Raw genomic sequence first — 21,930 nt, 5'->3', positions numbered from 1 at the left:
AATGTAATTGTTGGACTGACACAATCAAGAAGGAAAAATCTGCTAGCATGGAGGAAATAACAAAAACAAAAAGCAGAGGGCATCTGTTTCTGGGAAGACAGTGCAGATGTACCTTTCCCTATTCCTCCTGGCTAAGTACAACTAGAAACCTTGAACATTATATATAAAATAGACATAAAAAAGACTCTGAAAGGTGAACACTGGAAGGCAGATCAGCTGGGGACTTTGGCGTCCATGGAACAACATGGTGTTGAGTTCCCTGGGTTTTCTGTTTCCTCACATATCCCAGACTTGTACCTGAAGAAGCTGGCAACTCAGAAACACCAGTGGGCACAGATAAAAAGAAGCCTCAACAAAATCCTGCTTTCTCTAGCCAAAGGATCAGGAAAGGGGTAGCCTAGCAAGACAGAAAACTTCTAGACAATAACTACTCTACTCCAGCCAAACACTGCAGAAAAAAACTGCGGCCCCACTCCCATCCACACTAGCAAAGGTGGAGTGGAATGTCTAGACTTCCATCTTTGTGAGGCTGCAGCAAGGCACTGACTGCCAGAAGAATGAACAAATCTGTCTTGGACGAAGTACAGCCAGAAAGCTCCTTAGAAGCGACGATAGTGAGGCTTCGTCTAGCTTAATTTGGACATATTATTAGGAGAGACCAGTCCCTGGAGAAGACATCATGCTTGGTAAAGCAGAGGGTCAACGAAACAGAGGAAGACCCTCAACGAGATGGACTGACACTGGCTGCAACAATGGGCTCAAACGTATCAACGATTGTGAGGATGGCACAGGACTGCGCAATGTTTTGTTCTGTTGCGCCTGGGGTCGCTATGAGTTGGAACTGACTCGACAGCACCTAATGACAACAACAAAGCAAGGTACCCTGACACCCCGCTGAAGTGGGATCAGAAAAGGCCAAGTAAGGAGTCCAGTCTTGCATCCTTGTTGGATGGTAATGAGACCCCTTATCCTGAGGTATCAGTGAAGTTCATGGAGGGGAGGGCGGTGTGTGTATTTCCAACCAACCCAGAATAACAAGGTGCCCCTCCCTCTCCTCGCTGGGGTAGTGTCAGAGGAGGGCTAGCAGAGAGTCAGAAGTTTCACCACCATCCAGCTGTAATGAGGCCACCCCTCCCCTCCCCTGTAGTGTCAGCCATTCCCACTCCTCCCAGTCTGGATGGTATCAGTGAAGGCTTAGTGGAGAACTAGAACTTTCGCACCTGCCCAACAGTAATGAGAATTTAAGCCACTTAATTTTTCTAGTTTTACCTTAAGTATTTTACACATAATGTGTGTTAATTTTTCTTGTAATTTGTTCTACAGTTCATGAATTTTTTTTTATAACTGCTTCCATATTTTGACAAAATTTATAAATCTCAAGGTTTAATGGAAAATTGCCCAACCACTAACATTACGTATTTGTCAAATGACTGCTTAAAGGGTAAAAATCCACAGCAAACCTGGAATGCTACGTCTTGCACTGTTGTATGTATGAAAACACTATTCCAAATATCAATATATGCAAATAGCTTTAAGCACACACACACACACACACACACACACACACACACACACAAAATACCATTGCTTGGAGGAATAAATTTGGAAACAATCTCAGTAACTAGATAACATGAAAGAGATAGATGTGTGATTAGCCACTTCCTATTGTTGAACTCTGCCTTCCAGATGGCTTTCTTTGATTCTAAGCCAGTGCTTCTCAGGGTCAGTAGACTTGTTCACCTTCACTTCTCCAAAAAAGGAATGGAAAATTCTCATGGAGATGGGAACCAAGCAGAGTTTCCATATGCTGTGTTCTAGTATCTAAATATATTATTTGTTTTGTTTATTTACTCATTTATTCATTCATCAAAAATTTACTAATGCTTACTCCAAGACCAGGTGCTGGGCAGCAGAGGGTATTAAAAAAAGAGAGATATAATCCTCTCCTAAAAGAATTCAGAAAATATTAGCGAAGAAAAACCTACCAAAAATTATAATACCATATGGTAAGTGTGAACGTAGAAATGATATTTAAGAAAAGCAAAATATCCGGGTCTAACTGTGTCAGGGTTATGCATCTATGGAAGAAGGGAGGAGAGGGAAGGTTTCATAGGAAAACTGAGTTTGTCTTGAGTCCTGAAACACTGGTAAGAACTGAACAGGCAGACAAGACATGGGATATGCTCAACAAAGGGAATAAACGGGCCCAAGCTTGGAGCCATGAAAGGGCTTGAGGTGTCTGAGCAGCTTGTGGTGGCTGGAGTATAAGCTGCTGTAAAGTTGATACCCAAAGAGATAATTCAACCCTAGTAGAATCACATGACTTTGATATTTCTTCTAGAGACACACTTCTATTTTTTTTTAATCTTACTTTAGAGCATTAATTCAGCTTGTCAATATAGAGGAGGGTCTTTCAACCTCAGTACTATTGACATGTGGAACTTGTAGGGGGCTGCCCTGTGCACCGTAGGATGGTTTGCAGCATGCCTGGCCTCTACCCACTGAGTGCCAACAGCTAGGACAACCTCCAGCTGTGACAATTAAAACAGTCTCCAAACATTGCCAAATGTCCCCTGGGAGTAAAACTGCTCCCTGTTGAGAACCACTGGTATAAGATAATAATTTATATTTATCAAGTACTTATTATATGCCAACACTGTGGTAAGCTTTTTACAAGCATTATCTGCCTTAATTGTTACAACGATCCTACTATTATTAATCCCATTTTACAGACCAGGAAACTAAGGCCCATAGTGGTCTAACAACTTGCCCAGAAAAGTTCGTAAGTGAGAGAACCAGGATCCATGCCCTGGATTCATGTCACTAACTGCTATCAATAACTATTTATGAACACAGTCGTGGAAGGATTAGATCTTCTATATCTTGGTTGGCATCATTAGCACTTAGCAAATCACATCATGATTTCACTAAGTTTGGAATGATTATCAGTTAGAACGATTGTAGCCTAATTTCTGCCACTTGGGCTATCATTTTCAAATTGTTAACAATTCCAAACTTGACTAAACATCTAACATCTGGGCAGACCCCATGAAACCTAACACTGGGGATAGTGAGCTATAACATAGAAGCGGCTGTTTATTTTAAATATATCTTGGGGAGTGCAGCAAAATATCTCTGGATCATCTGCTTGAAGGATAATGACTGTGTAACGATGTGGATGGATTATAAGCAAGTTAATGTCACAGAGACAGCATGGCTCTGGGGTCAGAGACAGCTGTATCTGGATGCTAGCTCCACCTACTTCTGTTGAAGGACATTAGGCAAACTTCTTCAGTTCTCTAAAACTCAGTTTCCTCTTCTGCATATGAAGAAGATAAGTTCACAAAGACTTGCAGGAGGCATATGGATGTAGCATGGATCATTTTAAGAGAACTAATTTCCAGAACTGCAACATTCATATGTACTCTTACCTAAATTGATCTGCCTGAAAAAGTTTTTATAGTACCTTTTTAAAATCAGCTTTGTTTCATTTTACAAAAGAATTGTTTACTTCTCACTCCTAATCTTACTAGGGTGCATTGCCTCAATGTGAAACACCTCCAGCACAATTCAAACTCTTAGTATCTGGAAACCCACCTTTAATCAGGGCCTCTAGCTTTCATAAAGAACCCTGATGGCACAGAGGTTAAAGTGCTTGGCTGCTAACTGAAAGGTTGGAGGTTCGAGAAAGATGTGCAGTCTGCTTCCGTAAAGATTTCAGCCTTGGGAACTACTCTGTCCTATATGGTCGCAATGAGTTGGAATCAACTCAACAGCAACACGTTCTTTTTGGTCAGTTTGTCATACTGTGGTGGCTTGCGTGTTGCTGTGATTCTGGAAGCTATGCCACCGGTATTTCAAATATCAGCAGGGTCACCCATTGTTTCAGTGAAGCTTCCAGACTAAGACAAATTAGAAGAAGGACCTGGCAGTTTACTTCTGAAAAAAATTGGCCGGTGAAAACTTTATGAATAGCAGTAACATTGTCTGATACAGTGTCAGAAGATGAGCCCCTCAGGTTGGAAGGCACTCAAAATACGACTGGGGAAAAGCTGATTCCTGAAGGTAGAGTCGATCTTAATGATGTGGATGGAGTCAAGCTTTCAGAACTTTCATTTGCTGATGTGGTATGACTACAAAATAAGAAGAAACAACTACAAACATCCATCAATAATCAGAACGTGGAATATACAAAGTATGAATCCAGGAAAATTGGAAGTTGTCAAAAATGCAATGGAATGCACAAAGACTGATATCCTAGGCATTAATTCGCTGAAATGGACTGGGCCATTCTGAATTGGCAATCACATAGTATACTATACTGGGAATGACAAATTGAAGAGGAAAGACATTAGATTCATAGTCAAAAAGAATGTTTCAAGATCTATCCTGAAATACAGCGCTGACTGTGATAGGATAATATCCACAGGCCTATAAAGAAGATCAATTAATAAGATTATTATTGAAATGTATGCACCAATCACTAATGCCAAAGAAGAAGAAATTGAAGATTTTTTACTAACTTCTGCAGTCTGAAATTGATCATACACGCAATCAAGTTGCATTGATAATTACTGGTGATTGGAATCAAAAGTTGGAAACAAAGAAGAAGCATCAGTAGTTGGAAAATATGGCCTTTGTGATAGAAATGACGGTGGAGATTGCATGGGAGAATTTTGTGATACCAACAATTTATTCACTGCAAATGCCTTTTTTTAAAGGTATTTAAAAATACTTTTTTTTAAACAGCCACTATACAGGTAGATGTTGCTAGATGGAATACACAGGAATCAAACTGACTACATCTGTGGAAAGAGATGATAGAAATGCTCAATATCATCAGTTGGAACAAAGCAAGTTGCCAACGGTGAAACAGACCTTCAATTATTCATATGCGAGTTCAAGGTGAAGCTGAAGAAAATAAAACAAGTCCATGAGAGTCAAAGTACAACCTTGAGTATATTCCACCTAAATTTAGAGACCATCTCAAGAATAGATATAGATATAGGAATATTGAATGATGCCCTTGCAAGTTTCAGAGTCTTGAACGTACAGTAGCTAAATTGAATGGATGAAATGATGAAGTAAAAGAGCTGAACAGAAGATTTCAAAGGGCACATTGAATGATGCAGGAAGCATCAAAAAAAGATGGAAAGAATACACAGAGTCACTGTATCAAAAGTAATTTGTCAGTGCTCAACAATTTCAGGAGGTTGCATATGATCAAGAACCGATGGTACTGAAGGAAGAAGTCCAAGCTGCACTGAAGGCATTGGTGAAAAACAAGGCTCCAGGAATTGATGGAATACCAGTTGAAATGTTTCAACAAATGGATGCAACACTGGAAGCGGTCATTTATCTACTGCCAAGAAATTTGGAAGACAGCTACCTGGCCAAACATCTGGAAAAAAATCCACATTTGTGCCCATTCCAAAGAAAGTGATCCAATAGGATGCAGAAATTATCGAACAATATCATACACAAGTAAAATTTTACTGAAGATAACTCAAAAGTGGTTGCAGCAGTACATCGACAGGGAACTGCCGAAATTCAAGCCGGATTCAGAAGAGGACATGGAACCAGCAGTATCATTGCTGATGTCAGATGGATCTTGGCTGAAAACAGGGAATACTAGAAGGATGTTTACCTGTGTTTTACTGACTATGCAAAAGGCATTCAACTGTGTGAATCATAACATATTACGGATAACATTGCAAAGAATGGGAATTCCAGAACATTTAATTGTGCTCATGCAGGATCTGTACATAGACCAAGAGGCAGTGTTCAAACAGAAAAAGGGAATACTGCATGGTTTAAAATTAGGAAAGGTATGTGTCAGGGTTGCATCTTTTCATCATACTTATTCCATCTGTATGCTGAGCAAATAATCCAAGAAGCTTGACTATATGAAGAAGAACGTGGCATCATGACTGGAGGAAGACTCATTAACAACCTGCGATATGCAGATGACACAGCCTTGCTTGCTGAAAGTGAGCAGGACTTGAACCACTTACTGATGAAGATGAAAGACTACAGCCTTCAGTATGGATTACACCTCTACATAAAGAAAACAAAAATCCTCACAACTGGACCAGAAAACAACATCATGATAAATGGAGAAAACACTGAAGTTGTCAAGGATTTCATTTTACTTGGATCCACAATCAACACCCATGGAAGCAGCAGTCAAGAAATCAAGCGATGTATCGCATTAGACAAATCTGCTGCAAAAGATCTCTTTAAAGTGTTAAAAAGCAAAGATGTCACTTTGAGGACTAAGGTGCACCTGACCCAAGCCATGATATTTTCAATTGCCTCATACGCATGTGAAAGCTGGACGATGAATAATAAAGACTGAAGAAGAATTGATGCCTTTGAATTACGGTGCTGGTGAAGAATATTGAATATACCATGGACTGCCAGAAGAACAAATCTGTCCTGGAAGAAGTACAGCCAGAATGCTCCTTAGAAGCAAAGATGACGAGACTATGTCTCAGATACTTTGGACATGTTATCAGGAGGCACCAGTTCCTAGAGAAGAACATCATGCTTGATAAAGCAGAGGGCCAGCAAAAAAGAGGAAGACCCTCAACAAGATGGACTGACACGTGGCTGCAACAATGGGCTCAAACAGAGCAATGATTGTGAGGATGGCTCAGGACTGGGCAGTGTTTCCTTCTGTTGTACATAAGGTCGCTATGACCAACTCGAAAGCACCTAAAAACAATAACATCAGCTTTCATTGTATTTCACATTCAGTTAAATAACTTTCACATTCTTTCTGACACTGAAATGTCTGGGACAACACTGGGGTGTTTTGAATTCAGATATACCGTAGGGTGGGAAGGTAGGACTGTTCAATTACCACCTTTCTTTTCAACCCCCTTTTCTTTTCTTTGACTACTGTCAAAGACTGTGCCACTTCTAAAGAAGAGCCCCATGAGCACAAAGCAAAGAAGAAAACGTCCACAAGAAAAACTGAAAGCAGCAGCTACTTACTTCATCCAGCTTACAGACTTACAGCAAGCTCCCTTTTCAAATAGGTTACATGGATATTTTTCTACAAATTAAATGAGCTCAGTCTGTAGTTCGAAGATTTCTATAAGAATACATTAAAGTACACAATGTGAGATTATAGAATTTTATTATTAAAAACTCTTGATTTGCTAAATGTATGTAAAAATTTGCATTGTTTTGATTTTCCTGAAATGTTCTGAGATGATTAGGTTAAATGATAGTGTTTCCAAGATAGAGTAACAGGTAGTCTTTTTTAATATTTTATTGTGTTTCAGGTGAAAGTTTACAGAGCAAATTAGTTTCCCATTCAACAGGTTGTTCATAAAGTGTTTCGCTGACTGCACTACCCACACTGTGTCAGTACTCTCCCCATTTCCGCCCTGGGTTCCCAGTTTCCTTTTGTCTGGTTTTCCTTCCCCTTCTCATCTTTACTTTTGGGCAAACGTTGTTGCCCTTTTGGTCTCGTATAATTGTTCTACAGAGCATGTTCTTTTCAGGTTTTATTGTTTATTTTATAGGCCTGTCTATTGCTTGGCTGGAAGGTGGTTTCCGGGAATGTCTGCAGTTGTAACAGGCAGTCTTTCAATAATAAGTCTCGGTAAAGCCTTTTATCGTGTGCTTCCCAGAAACTGAGAAAGTGAATGATTGTAGTGATTAGGTAACAACTCTTTTCGGAAGTCAAATGGTTTCCAATTCTTCAGTTTCACTAAAATTGAGAAAGGACTTTAGGGAATTGTCAGCTAATAGATCATTTAAAATGCTTTTTTGATGATAGATAAGTGATGTTATTTTTGGCATACAACTCAGGAGAAACTCAAAAAATTGAGTGACATTGATTTAACAGAACTCTTTCAATTACATCTACATATTTATATGAAGATTTTTCAGCACTAAAATGTATAAAAACAACAAATAGAAATAAAATCGGTGCTATACACTCTCTTAATCTAATAGTGAGTAACATAAATCCATGGATACATGAACTAACTAAAAATATTTGATGTTATATGCTCTCTTATTGTAATAATGAGTAATATAAATCCAGGAATACATGAACTAACTAAAAATTCATCTTACTAAGAGATGGATTTCCAATAATATTTTATTTTTATGTGTAATAACTACCAAAACTTATGTTTGATAAGTTATATACAAATACCAATTTTACAATTAACTCATTCTAGAAAAAATGTTAGTCATAGGAAACTTAAAAACTTAATTTCAATTCATATTCACATTTTTGTAGTAGAAAAAGACAAACCCGTTGCCATCAAGTCGATTCTGACTCATAATGATCTTATAGGACAGAGTACAACTGTCCCAAAGGGTTTCCAAGGAGCAGCTGGTGGATCTGGACTGCTGACCTTCTGGTTAGCAGCCGAGCTCTTAACCACTGGGCCAACCAGGGCTCTTTTTTTTTTCTTCTTTTTTTTTGCAGTAGAGAAGTACAATGATGTGGTCAACAAAAGATTTTAGGACATAAAAATGTATTACACTAGAATAGAATTATGTGGTGAAAGTGGAATGGAAGAGACCTGGAAAGCTAGAAAGCATAGACATTTTCTGTTAAAAAAAAGGCTGATGTTGATTTGTGCCATCAAGTCGATTCCGACTCATGGTGACCCCAATGTGTTACACAGCGTAGAACTGTTCCATAGGGTTTTCTTGGCTGTACTCTTCACAGAATCAGTTCATCAGGCCTTTTTTTCAGCAGTGCTTCTGGGTGGGTTTGAACTGCCAACCCTTTAGTCTGTAGTCAAGCTTAAACCATTTGCGCTACCCCGGGACCTCTGAAAAAACGACTTGTTCATAAATGCACACAGCCAAAAACCAAACCCATTGCCATCAAGTTGATTCCAATTCCTAGCGACCCTATAGGACAGAGCAGAACTGTCCCATAGGGTTTCCAAGGCTATAAATCTTTATGGAAGCAGACTGCCCTACCTTTCTCCCGTGGAGCAACTGGTGAGTTTGAATCACCAGCCTTTTGGTTAGCAGCCGAGTGTTTAACCACTGTGCCACCAGGGTTCCAAAATGGATACTAGAACATATCGAATTTGCTATCGTATTGTCTTTAGATTTCAATGGTTACACAGAAAAGAGAGATTGTTGTTGTTATTGGCATCTAGTCAATTCTGACTCATAGCTACCCCAGGTGTGCAGAGTAGAACTGCTCCATAGGGTTTTCAAGGATGTGACCTTTTGGAAGCAGATCATCAGGCCCGTCTCCCAAAGATGACACTGGGTGGGTTCAAACCACCAGCCTTTCAGGTAGTAATGGAGAACTTCCATGTTTGTGCCACCCAGTGTCTCAAAAGAGTGATATAATAGTTAATTTTAAAATGTTGTTATGGATTGAATTGTGCCCAAAGATATGTTAAAGTTCTGTGAATGTGACCTTGTTTGGAAATAAAGTCTTTGAAGATGTTATTAGTTAAGTTAAACATGAAATCATACTGAATAGGGTGAGTCCTAATCTAATCTGAGTGGTGCCCTTGTTTATTAAACAGAAAAGACATAGAGATAAGACCCTCGGAAGAAAAATGGCCACTTGATGATGGAATTATATGCCTGGGCTACCAGAAGCTGGGAGAGACAAGAAAGGATCTTCCCCTAGAGCCCAAGCCTTCCAAAAGAACATGGCCCTGTCAATATCATGAATTCACGTTACTAGCCTTCAGAACTGTGAGACAATAAATTTCTGCTCTCATAAGCCACTCAGTTTGTGGTATTTTGTTATGGTGACCCTAGAAGCTAATTCAAATGTCAATACAGTACTATGGAAATGTCATCTTTTAAAATCCTGATGAAAAATTTTAGATGGCTACCTAAAAATCAATGAGGGGGTACATGGTTTTTCAATATCTTTTAGGGGTTACATGAGCAAAAAAGTTTGAAGACCACTTATTTAGCAGATTTTAGATGTTTCCCTTTTGTCACCTTAGCATTGTTATTGGAAAGAGTCACTTAAGATGGGGCTAGGGAGAAGTACAAGAGAAAAAGGAAGATTTTACAGTGATTAGCAGAAATTGGTCATAATCCTTGTCTTGACCATTTTAGAATATTGGATGTAATTTTACCTGTATTTTTAAAGAATGCAATATATTGACTTGGGGGTTTGTGATGCTCTATACTAAAGGAGCTCTAGTGGCCCAATGGTTATACACTCAGCTGCCAACCAAAAGGTTGGTGATTGGAACCCACCAGAGTCTCTGCAGAGAAAAGACCCAATGATCTGCTCCTGTAAAGATTACAGCCCAGGAAATCCTAAGGAGTAGTTCTACTCTGTCATATAGACTTTCTGTAAGTCAGAATTGACTCATTGGCACACAATAGACCAATGGTCTAATTTTATGATTTTTTCTGTTATAAACTCATGATAGACTAGAAATGTGCACTATCAGGGCTGAATACCCACCTCACTCAATGGAAAACTGGACAAATTAGCCTAATTTAGGCAGCAGTTATCCATCCTCCTTGTTAAACTGATGAGAATTGGCCACAACATGCTAGGAATATTCCCTCATGAAAAGCAAACAGGAATACATTGTATAAATTCCTTACACCTTACAAATCCATTATTAGGCATTGCCAGGGATGTTTTTGAAAAAAATCCAGCTAAGCTCTGTTCAGAGAACAAGATTTCCAAATGTTTTGGTTTCCATTCAAGTATTTCTAGAGCTCTTTGTCCTCTCTCTTTCCAAAGAAGTGACATAATATTTAGACAAGAAAATGCGTGTGTTTGCGGGAGGTTTGGTGGGGGTGGGGTTGTGTGCATATATTTACATGTATAATAAGATATCCCCACATAAATATCCCACTGTCTCCATTTCTGTAGTGTATCCTCCTTTTATAAAAAAAATAATATAACTGGAGCCTTGGCTCAAGTTAGCTAGCAGTCAGCTTTGGTCTCTAACCAGTTATAATTTTCAACCTGCTAATCAGTCCAGACTCACTGAAATGAAACCAGTCCTGCAACGGAGCAGTGTCCTCAAGATGCTTCTTGTCTCTATACTTGTGTCTCTCAAATCCCTTTAGGGGAAATTTAGAACAGCTGCAATTGCTTGGATTTACAACAAACATTAACTGGCTATTCACAACTGATCTGATGAGCCAGTTATCTTAAAATGACTCATCTACTAAATCGGCCGTACACTGTATCTGACTTATTGTTGGAGAAGGTTAAACAAATGTAAATATTTTGTATTCAAATATATATACACACACACACACATATATGTTATTTCTTACCATGTGCCAGATGTGACTAAGGAAGACATAGAAACCATGCAATTGCCTAAGATTTCAATAATGAGTTCTTGTCTAAGATTCTGGTATGAAAGTCAACCTCTTACCTATATTCTTTTCTCTGAGCACTTACTATGAGTTCTGAAGGACAAAAACCAAAACCAATTCTGTTGCTGTCAAGTCGATTCCGACTCATTGTAACCCTGTAGGACAGAGGAGAACTGCCCCATAGGGTTTCCAAAGCTGTAATCTTTAAGGAAGCAGTCTAACACATCTTTCTCACACAGAGCTGCCGGGGGGTTCAAACCACCGATCTCTCGGTTAGCAGCTGAGTGCTTAACCACTGCGCCACCAGAGCTCCCTGGTCTGAAGGCAAGCAATGGGAATTCAACATGAACTGCAGAGTCACTCAGGACCTGTCAGAATCACTAGTCTGATGAAATAGGAGCAAAAGGCAATAAGTAGTTGGGTGTGGTGGGAAAAGGAAGGTAGAGAAAGAAGCATGAAAAAAAGATCTGAGGAATGAAATAGCATGGTATTTTGGTTCAACTATAACTAGGTCCAGTTTTTAATTCACAGGGTGAAAGCAGAGGTCAAATTATGCAGAGCCTTATATGTCATGCTAAGGAGTTTGAGGAGCCCTGGTGGTGCAGTGGTTAAGAGTTACGGCTGCTAACCAAAAGGCCGGCAGTTCGAATCCACCAGCTGCTCCCTGGAAACCTTATGAGGCAGTTCTACTCTGTCCTATAGGGTCGCTATGAGTCAGAACCAACTCAATGGCAACGGGTTTGGGTTTTTATTGGTTTTAAGGAGCTTGAAGTTTATTCTATGGATGAAGAACCATTTAAAAACGTTAAGCAAGGGAGTGACATGATCAGATTTATATTTTACATAGCTCATTCTGTTCTTTTCCTTCCTAGTATGAGCTGAACCATATAAAGCTGCTGTTTTGTAGGTCAAAAATGATTCAATATAGATGATCTCATAATGGTCAAAACTAATATTTAGAGTCTGAAGTTTTATTTTTATGCACTTATTTGTGAAATGTCTATCTGTACAACAAGATTCTGGACTCTGGAGCCAGACTACAGGTTCATATCCTGGCTCTACTCGCTGTGAGATGCTGGACAATTTACCTAACCTTTTAGTACCTTACTTTCCTGATCTCTAAAATGGAACAATGCCTCAGAGAGTTATTATGAAGATCAAATGAGCCAATACATATCATGCTTGGAACAGTGTCTGCCCTTTAGTAAGCACTATTGAAATATTAGCTACATTATTAGGAGTTATTTTTGCTGTCACCATCTTCATCGTCATCGTCCCAGTGTCTACGTTAAAGGTGAAGGATGGATAAAGTGACAGTAGTGACACAGCTAGCAATGGAAGCAGCACCTTCTTTTCAGTAGACCACATGGCTTTGTTTGGGCCTTTGTACTACTGTTCCCTTACATGAAGTTCTATAATCCTAAAAAGATATTTTCTCAACCCTTTAAACCTAATCATTAGTAGGGTTAAAACCTTGTGCCTGAATTTCTGAATTCTGCAAAATATTTACAGTAAATGACACTAAGTTATGTACTTTAAAAAAAATCATAAGCCATTTTATGAAGCATTGATTTATGACAAGAAAAAATATTGATATGTGAATGTTCCTAGTCTCTCTCCTTTTATGGCTCCCAGAGCATGATGCAGAATCAAACAGAAAGAGGGCGAAAGACAAGAGGCTTGGGTTAGGGCTTGGAAGGAGTGTGTGCGTGGTTATTATTAGATCCTTTCTACAAAGGAAACTAACAATAAAAAAATGCTAATACAAGTCCAAAGTCATATAGTTTGTAATTGACAGTGATTAGATCTGAGCCAGATCTTTCTGTGTTTTTAAACATTTTGAGCACAGTTCATGTCTACAGTATCTGAAAAGCAAGCAATTTTCAAAAACACAAAATCAGTAGTGTGATAACTTGAAAATAACATAGGACTCAGAGAAAAGGGTCCTAGGTCCTTTTGCAGGTTCTGCATAATACTCATCTTTCCCTAGGCCTCAATTTCCTCTTGCAGAAGGAAGAGTTCAGAACAGAAAATCTCTTAAGATTCCTTCTGGCTCTAAAGAGGAATTATTTGCTTTTTAAAGGCATTGTTTCTACAGTAAGAATAAATACTCAGAATTCCAATTATTCAGAAAGAAAGGTAGCATCCTCTCCTTGAACAATAAAATAGCTACCATCTAGTCATCCTTCAGATCTTAGTTTAAAGGAGACTATCTTAGTTTAGCCTTCTCTGGGGTCCCTTCTTCATACCATGGACCTTTTTATTGAATAGCACATATCTCAGTTTGTAATTATACATTTATTTGTGTGGTTAGATTGTAAGTTCCAAGAAGGTAGGGATCGTGTCTGTTTGCTAACCACTGAACCCCTCCCTAGGGCCTAGCATAGGGCTTGACATAGAGAAGGTGCTCAATAATATTTGTGACAAAATGGATTTTAAAAGGAGCTCACAGATTCTAGGTTTTCAGTTGTGGATTATTCAGAGCGAATACTCTTTTCTGACTTTTAGACAGAAAAGATTCTGATAATGAATCTTTAATGTCATAAAAAAAGATATTCACTTATTTATTTTCCTCCTAGCTCTTAGTAAGCCAGAGAAGTCGACAATGAGAGATGCCTACTGCAACTACCCAAAGTCACAGTGTTGGAGTCCCAACACTAATTTTCCTAATCCCTTATAAACAAATACTGAACAGAACAACACGAACATTTCCATCCATGGAACTACATCTAATTTAAATCCTGTGGGTAAGAAAGAAGTAAGCTGAGATTTACCAATTAAAGAGATAGGATGGATAAACTAGTCCTTTTGTGCTTGTTGTTCCTAGCCAGAACCAGCAGCAAGAGCTTCTCCTTTCCCTCCAATGGTGCTCAAGTAACAGGCCCATTCAACCTTGCACATTTTATGGACTGCTGTGCCTTTCAGTTCTGGAACGTATTTCTGGTAGCAGTCACAGTTACTTGGGTAAACAGGGGCAGCAGGTTTGTGAACTGCCCCCTCTCTCTTCCCTCAACTTATCCCCTGAGATGCGAGATATTAGTGGCCATGGAGCAGTGGGAGGCTGCAGCACAGTATGGCTGAAGCTGCCAGGCAGCCACGTGGCAGAGGCTTATTGGCAGGGAGCAGCCCAGCCTAGGATCACACAGAAACCACACATGCTGACTACAGCATGGAGCAAAGAAAATAAGAGTGCCTGCCTGTGTTTGGTGGGCTAGGACGGGAGGAGGGAGGGAGGGCGTGTTGGGGAGAGGGCCAAGCTGGACTGTTAATAAGAGTGTGGGAAGATTCAAGGGGAGGGGAAAACCAGGAGAGACATTTTGCCAACTCAAAGGCAGTTGGGCTAACTTCCTCCAGTCCCCACTTTTTCTGCTTAAGTGAGAAAGCCTGCTGGGTGAGGTAGAAGCAGGGCCAAGGAAGGAGTGATTCTTCTGGATGAGCATGGATGGTCAGACCCAGGAAAGGATGTGTCTATCAGCTGGGATCAGAGCCAGGACGGGGAAGGGAGGTGAGGGGCAAGAGCAATAAAAGAGAGCAGAAGAGTAACACAAGAGGAAATGTCCCACAAGGAACAGGGAGAAAAGAGGAGGAAGGAAGGAAAGAGGGAATGCATGACAGGTAGATAGGAAAGAACCACACTTCTGTGCTGCAGGGCAGGCTTATCTACCAACTCTCAGACTACAAGAATGTTGACAAGAAGCAAACAATAAAAGACCACATGGTACAGTATAAAGTAAACCCACGGCTTCTAAATTTTCCTGGTGGGTGTTAATTTCCATGGGAATGCATTTTCCCAAAACAGTGAATCACAGAAGAGCTGCAAACTATGAAAAACATGTTACTTTGTAGGTAAAAACAGAACAAATGAGCAAGTAAAATGCTACCAACACAGAGAAACCACATACTACTTCTAAATATTAAGTATGTTCTAAATTATATAACGTGGTACATAAGAATCCTAAATTGCTCTTCTTGCCTTTCTAATAAAATATAAAAATATAAACATTCCTCCTCTTGGACTCCTAGAGAAGCTAAAAATTTAAATGTCAATGAGGTAAAAAACATGATGATGCTTTTGGAACTTTTGTTGCCCCTTTGTGGAGACTTTTAAGAGCTAAAAGATCACCAAATAAATGTGCTTTTTGTGATAACCTCATAAATTGCATGTGGTCTGGGTTCTAGAAACACACTGGCTTTAATTTTTCACAGAGACTGCAGCATACTTTGGCTTGAGTGAGGGCAGGGGAGATTCAGTGGTAGAATTCTCAGCTTCCATGCGAGAGACCTGGGTTCGATTCCCAGCTAATGTATGTACCTCATGGATAGCCACTGCCCACCTGTCAGTGGAGGTTTGTGTGTTGCTATGATGCTGAACAGGTTTCAGTGGAGCTTACGGCCTAAGATGGACTAGGAAGAAAGGCCGGCAATCTACTTCTGAAAGCAGCCAATGAAAACCCTATGGAAGACTATGGTCTGATCCTCAGTGATCATGGGGATTGGTGCAGGATCGGGCAGTGTTTTGTTCCATTGTGCATAAAGTTGCCATAAGTCGGGGCCCACTCAATGGCAGCTAACAACAAGTGCCAAGAGGACAGATTTGGCTAATCTATTAGATGGATGACAAAAAAAGCCCAGTATCTTTTCCCCCTAGTTCTGAACCTAGGCTTCAAGAAGCCTTACAAGCTTCCATTCTTCCTCCTGGACCACAGCCATCACCAGGTAACCCTGATGGAGGATGAGAAGCTACATAGAGGACAGTCCAGTTGTCCAAAACAAAGCCATTTTAGACCAGATTACAGGCAGCTGATCCCTAAACATGTAAGAGAAGCCAACTGAGATCAGCAGAGCAGTCTACCCAACACATAGTGGATTGCAAATGCATGGATGAGCACAGCTCAGACCAAAAAAGCTGCCCAGTTGACCCACGGACTCAAGAGCAACAATAAATACTTATTATTTTAAGCCATTGGGCTTTGGGGTTGTTTGTAACACAGCAAGAGATAACTGATACAGTTACACACAAACTGGAGACTCACCTGTACATTCATACTGTAGTCCTTTCCCATAATATCCCTTTTCACAGATGCACTCGAATTGACCTGTGTGTGTCCCACATTTGCAGCTTGCCATTTGGTCACAGCAGTCTTTGCTGGCTTCACAAAGATAAGAGCAATGGGACATATCTTCTTGAATAAAGCTCCCAGAAGGCAGATCTACCAATAACATACGACAGAAGGAAATGAAAAATGAATTAGCAGTTGAATGTTACATTCTCTAGTGTCTAAAATTTAGGCACAGACTGGAGAAAATATCTAATTCCCAGCTGCTCCCCACCCCCACCCAAATATGAATGTGTATGATTTGCACTACCACAGTCTGGGAATTGGATTCAGCCAGTTAAATCATTTCAGTCTGGGACCTCATCATAAGTTCTCAAGGCCATGCAAGGTCAGGCAGAAATTAAATACTTCAGCAAGGAATCTCCAGATGCAGCAGGAAGTAATGCAGTCAGTTCCTCAGGTCACTCCTCTGGCCTACACACCACCACTATTCCACTGCCTCAGTATGAGGTCAGGCAGTGCATCCAGATTTCCAAAATCCTTGTTCAATTAGAAATAAAACCACAATCCTCACTGCTGTGTAAGGGTGTTGGCCATGCGTTACTGACTTAAGAATAAATATTAATTACTATGTCCATAGCGATTTGATTACAGACTTAAATAACAGCACCAGATAACTAAATAACAGAATCAGGATCCAGTTTGTTTCCTAATTTTACATAAATTATCATGTGTTATGTAAATACAGACCATTCTGATTACTGGAGCCAAGCTCAGAAGTAAGGTATGCTGGGAAATGAACAACTTAGGCAGAGTTATTCAGAAAGTACTTAATAAGGCTGGGTAAAGTTCAATAAAAACAAACAAACAAACAAAACCGATGCCTTTGAGTCGATTCTGGCTCATAGTGACCCTATAGGACAGAGTAGAACTGCTCCATAGGGTTCCCAAGAAGTGACTGATGAATTTGAACTGCTGACCTCTTGGTTAGCAGCTGAGCTTTTAACCACTGTACCACCAGGGCCCTAAGGTTCAATACAGTTGACCCAAAATGGATAGCCCAGAATCAGGCAAACAATAAGTCCATTTACTCTGCTGAAGAAGTTCAGAGTCAGTCTAATTCTAGTGCTAGGTCCATAGCACTAGGTCCAGACATATTGATGGGCCAATTGTAGGAACTCAAGTGGGTAAGTTTCAGCCAAAGGACATGGGCTGCAACTGAATACTTAGGAAGGAGATTGGTGACAGTTACAAGTATGGAACATCTGTCCCTGTGCATTATGGCTCTGAACAAAAGACAGAGGCAAAAGAAAGGGAAGATTCCAGCCCCTAGGGAAAGCAATCAGCAAATCCAGGCATCCTACGACAGCTCCATCCAACCGAGTATGGTGGAGGTAAAAGGTCTGCAACATGGGTACCCAGCATTTAGCTCTGAGGTATTGAGCCACAGGTTTACTTGGCAATAGAGCAACTTAGGGAACAATAAAAACCTAGCCAGGACCAGTGCATTGGCATTCAGGTCTGGGAGAGAGATAAGTGGACGAGTTACATATGGCAAAAGATATGATTCCATAACCTATGTCTATTGATAATGGCCAGAAGCATGGACAATCTTGAGACTGAGAATGGATCCATCCAAATTGAAAGTAGCCTCACAAAACATAGAGGCAGGGGAAATGAGACTCATTCCCTTTGAACTGATCATGTCTTTCCAGTAAAGACAGAGTCTCCCCTTACCAAGTCTGGAAATTCAGCCAAAGTATGACATACTCTAGATATTAATTTACTGTAATAAAGGTGGTACCTTCCAAAACCCTATTGAGTTATAGCAACCAAAACCTTTTCTTTGAAGGTTCTGTCCCACCCAGGTTCTGAGTCAACTCTCTTCAAAGCAGGAGGCCCCAGTATCACAATACAGAGAAACTATAGGACTGGAAATTAGTCCTCTACAACACATATAATAACACCCATAACTTCATAATCCCATCTAATAACCCCACAGTCCCCAACCACAACCATCCTGCTCTCCTACTTAACTGAACTTCCATCATGTGCTAGAAACAATACTTGATATTGATATAAATAATGTTTTATTTAGTCCTGGTACATATTATACTCTCCATCTGAAAAGCAGAGGAAACAGAAGCTCAGTGATATTAGATAAATTGCCGAAGGTAACAATAGTGGATGGTAACTGAGGGCTTAGTAAAATAAACTCTCAGTGTATATGCATTAACCCATTTAATCCTTGCAACAATCCTATGAAGTAAGTACTGTTTTCATTCCCTATGATATTAACATGAAGCCTAAGGCATCCAAAAGTTAAATTATGTGTCCAAAGTCACTAACAAGGTGACAGAAGTGAGATTCGAAGTTTAAACCCTATTAAAAACTAGACTTCATTAAGTTGCAGGCCCAGAACTGAAATCTAAAATTGCATTACTCCCAAAACTCATTTTCTTGATGCTTCTAAGCCCAGCCCTAACTCCCTGCCCACTCCACTAAGGTGCTAACCTCCACAAACTTTGCCAGCATCATCCTTCAGGGAGGTAAATCCTTTTTGTTGTATCCACAGCCACTGCTTGAGATCCTGCTCTATTCTCTTGGAACTACAGTAGGCCTGACCTGCTCATTATGAGCATCACTAACTGCTTGGAACCTCGTGCTGCCATGATTTACCATCAAATTGGATCTCGTGTACGGATACATGCAAGGATCAAGCCTAATTTGCCACCTCACTCTGGTCTGAGGCTAGATCTCCTGTTGTCTCCTCCCAGTCTGTGCTTTCTTCTCCTGTCTCACCAGGAAGCACATCCATATAACATATGTCAGTTTATCTAACTTAAGTCATCCAACTAACCATCCTTCTAAACAGTGTACAAAGAACTCTAATGAATGGATTTGCTGATCTTCTTCCCTTTGGGGCTTACTGCTCTTAAGCGTATGCATAAACACATTTATCTTCAAATGGTCAAATCAAGAAGTATGTGTCAAGTATTTATTGTCCTATATCTTCATGTGTATTTCTGGAAACATTCTGGTGAGATTCACTATGCAAGTCTCTGAATGTTTACTTCATCTTTCCAGATAACTGTAAATGAGATCTAAGTCAAGGCTTCCCACTCTGTGTGTGGTCTCGGAACACACCTAATTTCATTCCATTGATTCTAACAGTTCCAGGTGGGAGCATATGGATGTTTCAGTGAAAATATATCACAGCTGTTAAAAACAACAACAACTATAATACTCCTGTTGCAAGGTCAGAATGTCATCTCTACTTATGAAGTTCAGCTCATCTCATTATCTCCTCACACACAAAGGACTCATGGGCATCATGCTCAGCGAAGACCTGCTGAGGGTTTGGTATTATTCTCCAGTGGATTTCAGGCAGGAAGAGAAAAAGAAACCCCATTTCAAGGCACATTCATTGTGCCACTAGGATTCCATTACCTTCATGCAGTGCCCGGCGAGCTAAAGCCTCAAATTCTGCAAAACTGTGGAGGAGGAAGCAGTGCTCCTCCTTTGGGGTGGAAGCCATGTCATTCAGTTCTCGAATGTTTCCTTGCCATATGCCAAAAGTGAAGATCTCCACTCCAAAATCCCGCAGTGATGCTGCGATTGGTCTAGGATCTCCCCCATTGGAATATCCATCAGTAATGAGAAATATAACTTTTGTTGAGTTTTCTCTAGAATGACGAAGAATTTGCTGTAATGAAACAGGAAAAACATGAGTTTTCATTGTGTTGCCTACTAGGTGCTTCTCCTCTTATGTCAGCTAATGTTTGTGAAGACCATTAACATTTCACAGGAGTGGGGAATGGAAGCACTGATAAGCGAGGGTAAAACAGAAATAGGCATAGATTAGACTGTACAATGGTCTTCTCACGTTTAGGCCCTCAAGTTGCTCAACAGACCCACAATAAATGTCAAAGGCATTGAAAATATATTATTATTATTATTTTATTGCTATGCAACTTACTAATGCAGGGCAACAAATGTTTGCGGAATGAACTTTTTAAATTAATAATATCACTTATTGGTAAACTATTCTTCATTGGGAGCCCCGGTGCTGTAACGGTTAAGCGCTCGGCTGCTAACTGAAAGGTCGGTGGTTCAAACCCACCAGCCGCTCAGCAGGAGAAAGATGTGACAGTTTGCTTTCGTAAAGACACAGCATTAGAAACCCTATGGGGCAGTTCTACTCTGTTCTATAGGGTCGCTGCGAGTTGGAATTGACTCGACAGCACACAACAACAACATTCTTTATTGATTTCCAAACTTGAACAGAATCTGAGGCCTATGTATCCACTTCCAAGTAAATGCACACACACATACAATCTGGAATATTCAGAATTACGTGTGTGTATGTATATGTATATATTCAGAGGAGTCCCCCAGTAGTATAAATGCTTAATGGTCTTGGCTGCTAACCAAAAGGTTGGAGGTTCAAGTCCATCCAAAGGTGCCTTGAAAGAAAGGCCTGGTGATCTACTTCCAAAAAAATCAGCCATTGAAAACCCTATGGAGCACAGTTCTACTCTGATACACATGGGGTCACTATGAGTTGGAGTTGACAGCAACTGGTTATATATTCCAAACATACTATATATATACATATAACTTATGTGAGTATATCTCTGCATGATTACTCCCTAAAAGCGTAGATGGGTGAAAACTTTAACAAAGCATGCCTTTTCCAGAGTTAACTGATAGCCGACCAGCTTACAATGTTTATTTTTCCAATGCTCATCCAAAATTGTAGAACTGATTCAATACTTCATCTATTTTGGACCACCCAGTAATAGCACAAAATCAGCTGCTTTTGGTGGTGTCCTATCATCATATGGAAAAACAGTGATTCATTAAATCTGACACGGGGGCTTTACTATTTTAGGACAAGTGAATTATGTTTTACAATATTATACACTGTTGCTTCTTCATAAATACAAGAAAAAAAGGACAACTTTTTAAAAAGCTTTCTACTTATTATCACTGATGTTTTGTAACATTAAACTGTAAAGGCATAAGAAATGCAGTAGGGAGTCTGGCATTGTAATTCAATTTGCTGTTGATGCTTTTCACTAAAAATGGGTAGGAAAGATAAGTGCCAAGATATATTTTCCAGAAAATTCTTAGAAGAAATTCAGTTTTATCCAGCAGTATTTTAGAAACATCACATGATTTTCAAAAGGTAGGCAGGAAGAATGACAATTGTACCTTATGTTTTTTAAAGTTAAAAGAGATATTATGATAAAAAATAACTGCCTCAATTCACACTACAGAGCATAATCAGTTATAAGATTCTCTTAGATTATAAGATTCTCTCAGGTCTGCAGAAGGCATTCTTCATTAGCATATAATTAGTGGATGTTGATTATAATCTAATAATTCTCTACTTTTTTTTTTTTTTTAGCGTTTGTCATGGATTAAATTATGTCCCCCCAAAAATGTGTGTATCAATTTGACTTGGCTATAATTCCCAGTATTGTGTGGTTGTCCTCCATTTTGTGATTGTAATTTTATGTTAAAGAGGATTAGGGTGGGATTGTAACACCCTTAC

General features: G+C 39.7%; 1 protein-coding gene across 1 annotated transcript in view; it reads right to left on the bottom strand.

The window, feature by feature from the left end:
* Positions 1-21,930, bottom strand: part of SVEP1 (sushi, von Willebrand factor type A, EGF and pentraxin domain containing 1) — a 216,669-nt gene that overhangs the window by 156,902 nt on the left and 37,837 nt on the right. The window contains exons 2-3 of the mRNA XM_004372179.2: positions 19,821-20,076; positions 16,347-16,523 (exon numbers count right to left, since the gene is read on the bottom strand). Of these exons, the coding sequence (XP_004372236.1) occupies positions 16,347-16,523; positions 19,821-20,076 (433 nt within the window). The remainder of the gene's footprint in view (positions 1-16,346; positions 16,524-19,820; positions 20,077-21,930) is intronic.

The sequence above is a fragment of the Trichechus manatus genome, unplaced genomic scaffold (genome assembly GCF_000243295.1).
Source record: "Trichechus manatus latirostris isolate Lorelei unplaced genomic scaffold, TriManLat1.0 scaffold00016, whole genome shotgun sequence".
Lineage (NCBI taxonomy): Eukaryota > Metazoa > Chordata > Mammalia > Sirenia > Trichechidae > Trichechus > Trichechus manatus.
Note: the sequence above shows the minus strand (reverse complement) of the source record. Positions and strands in the feature narration are given on the sequence as shown.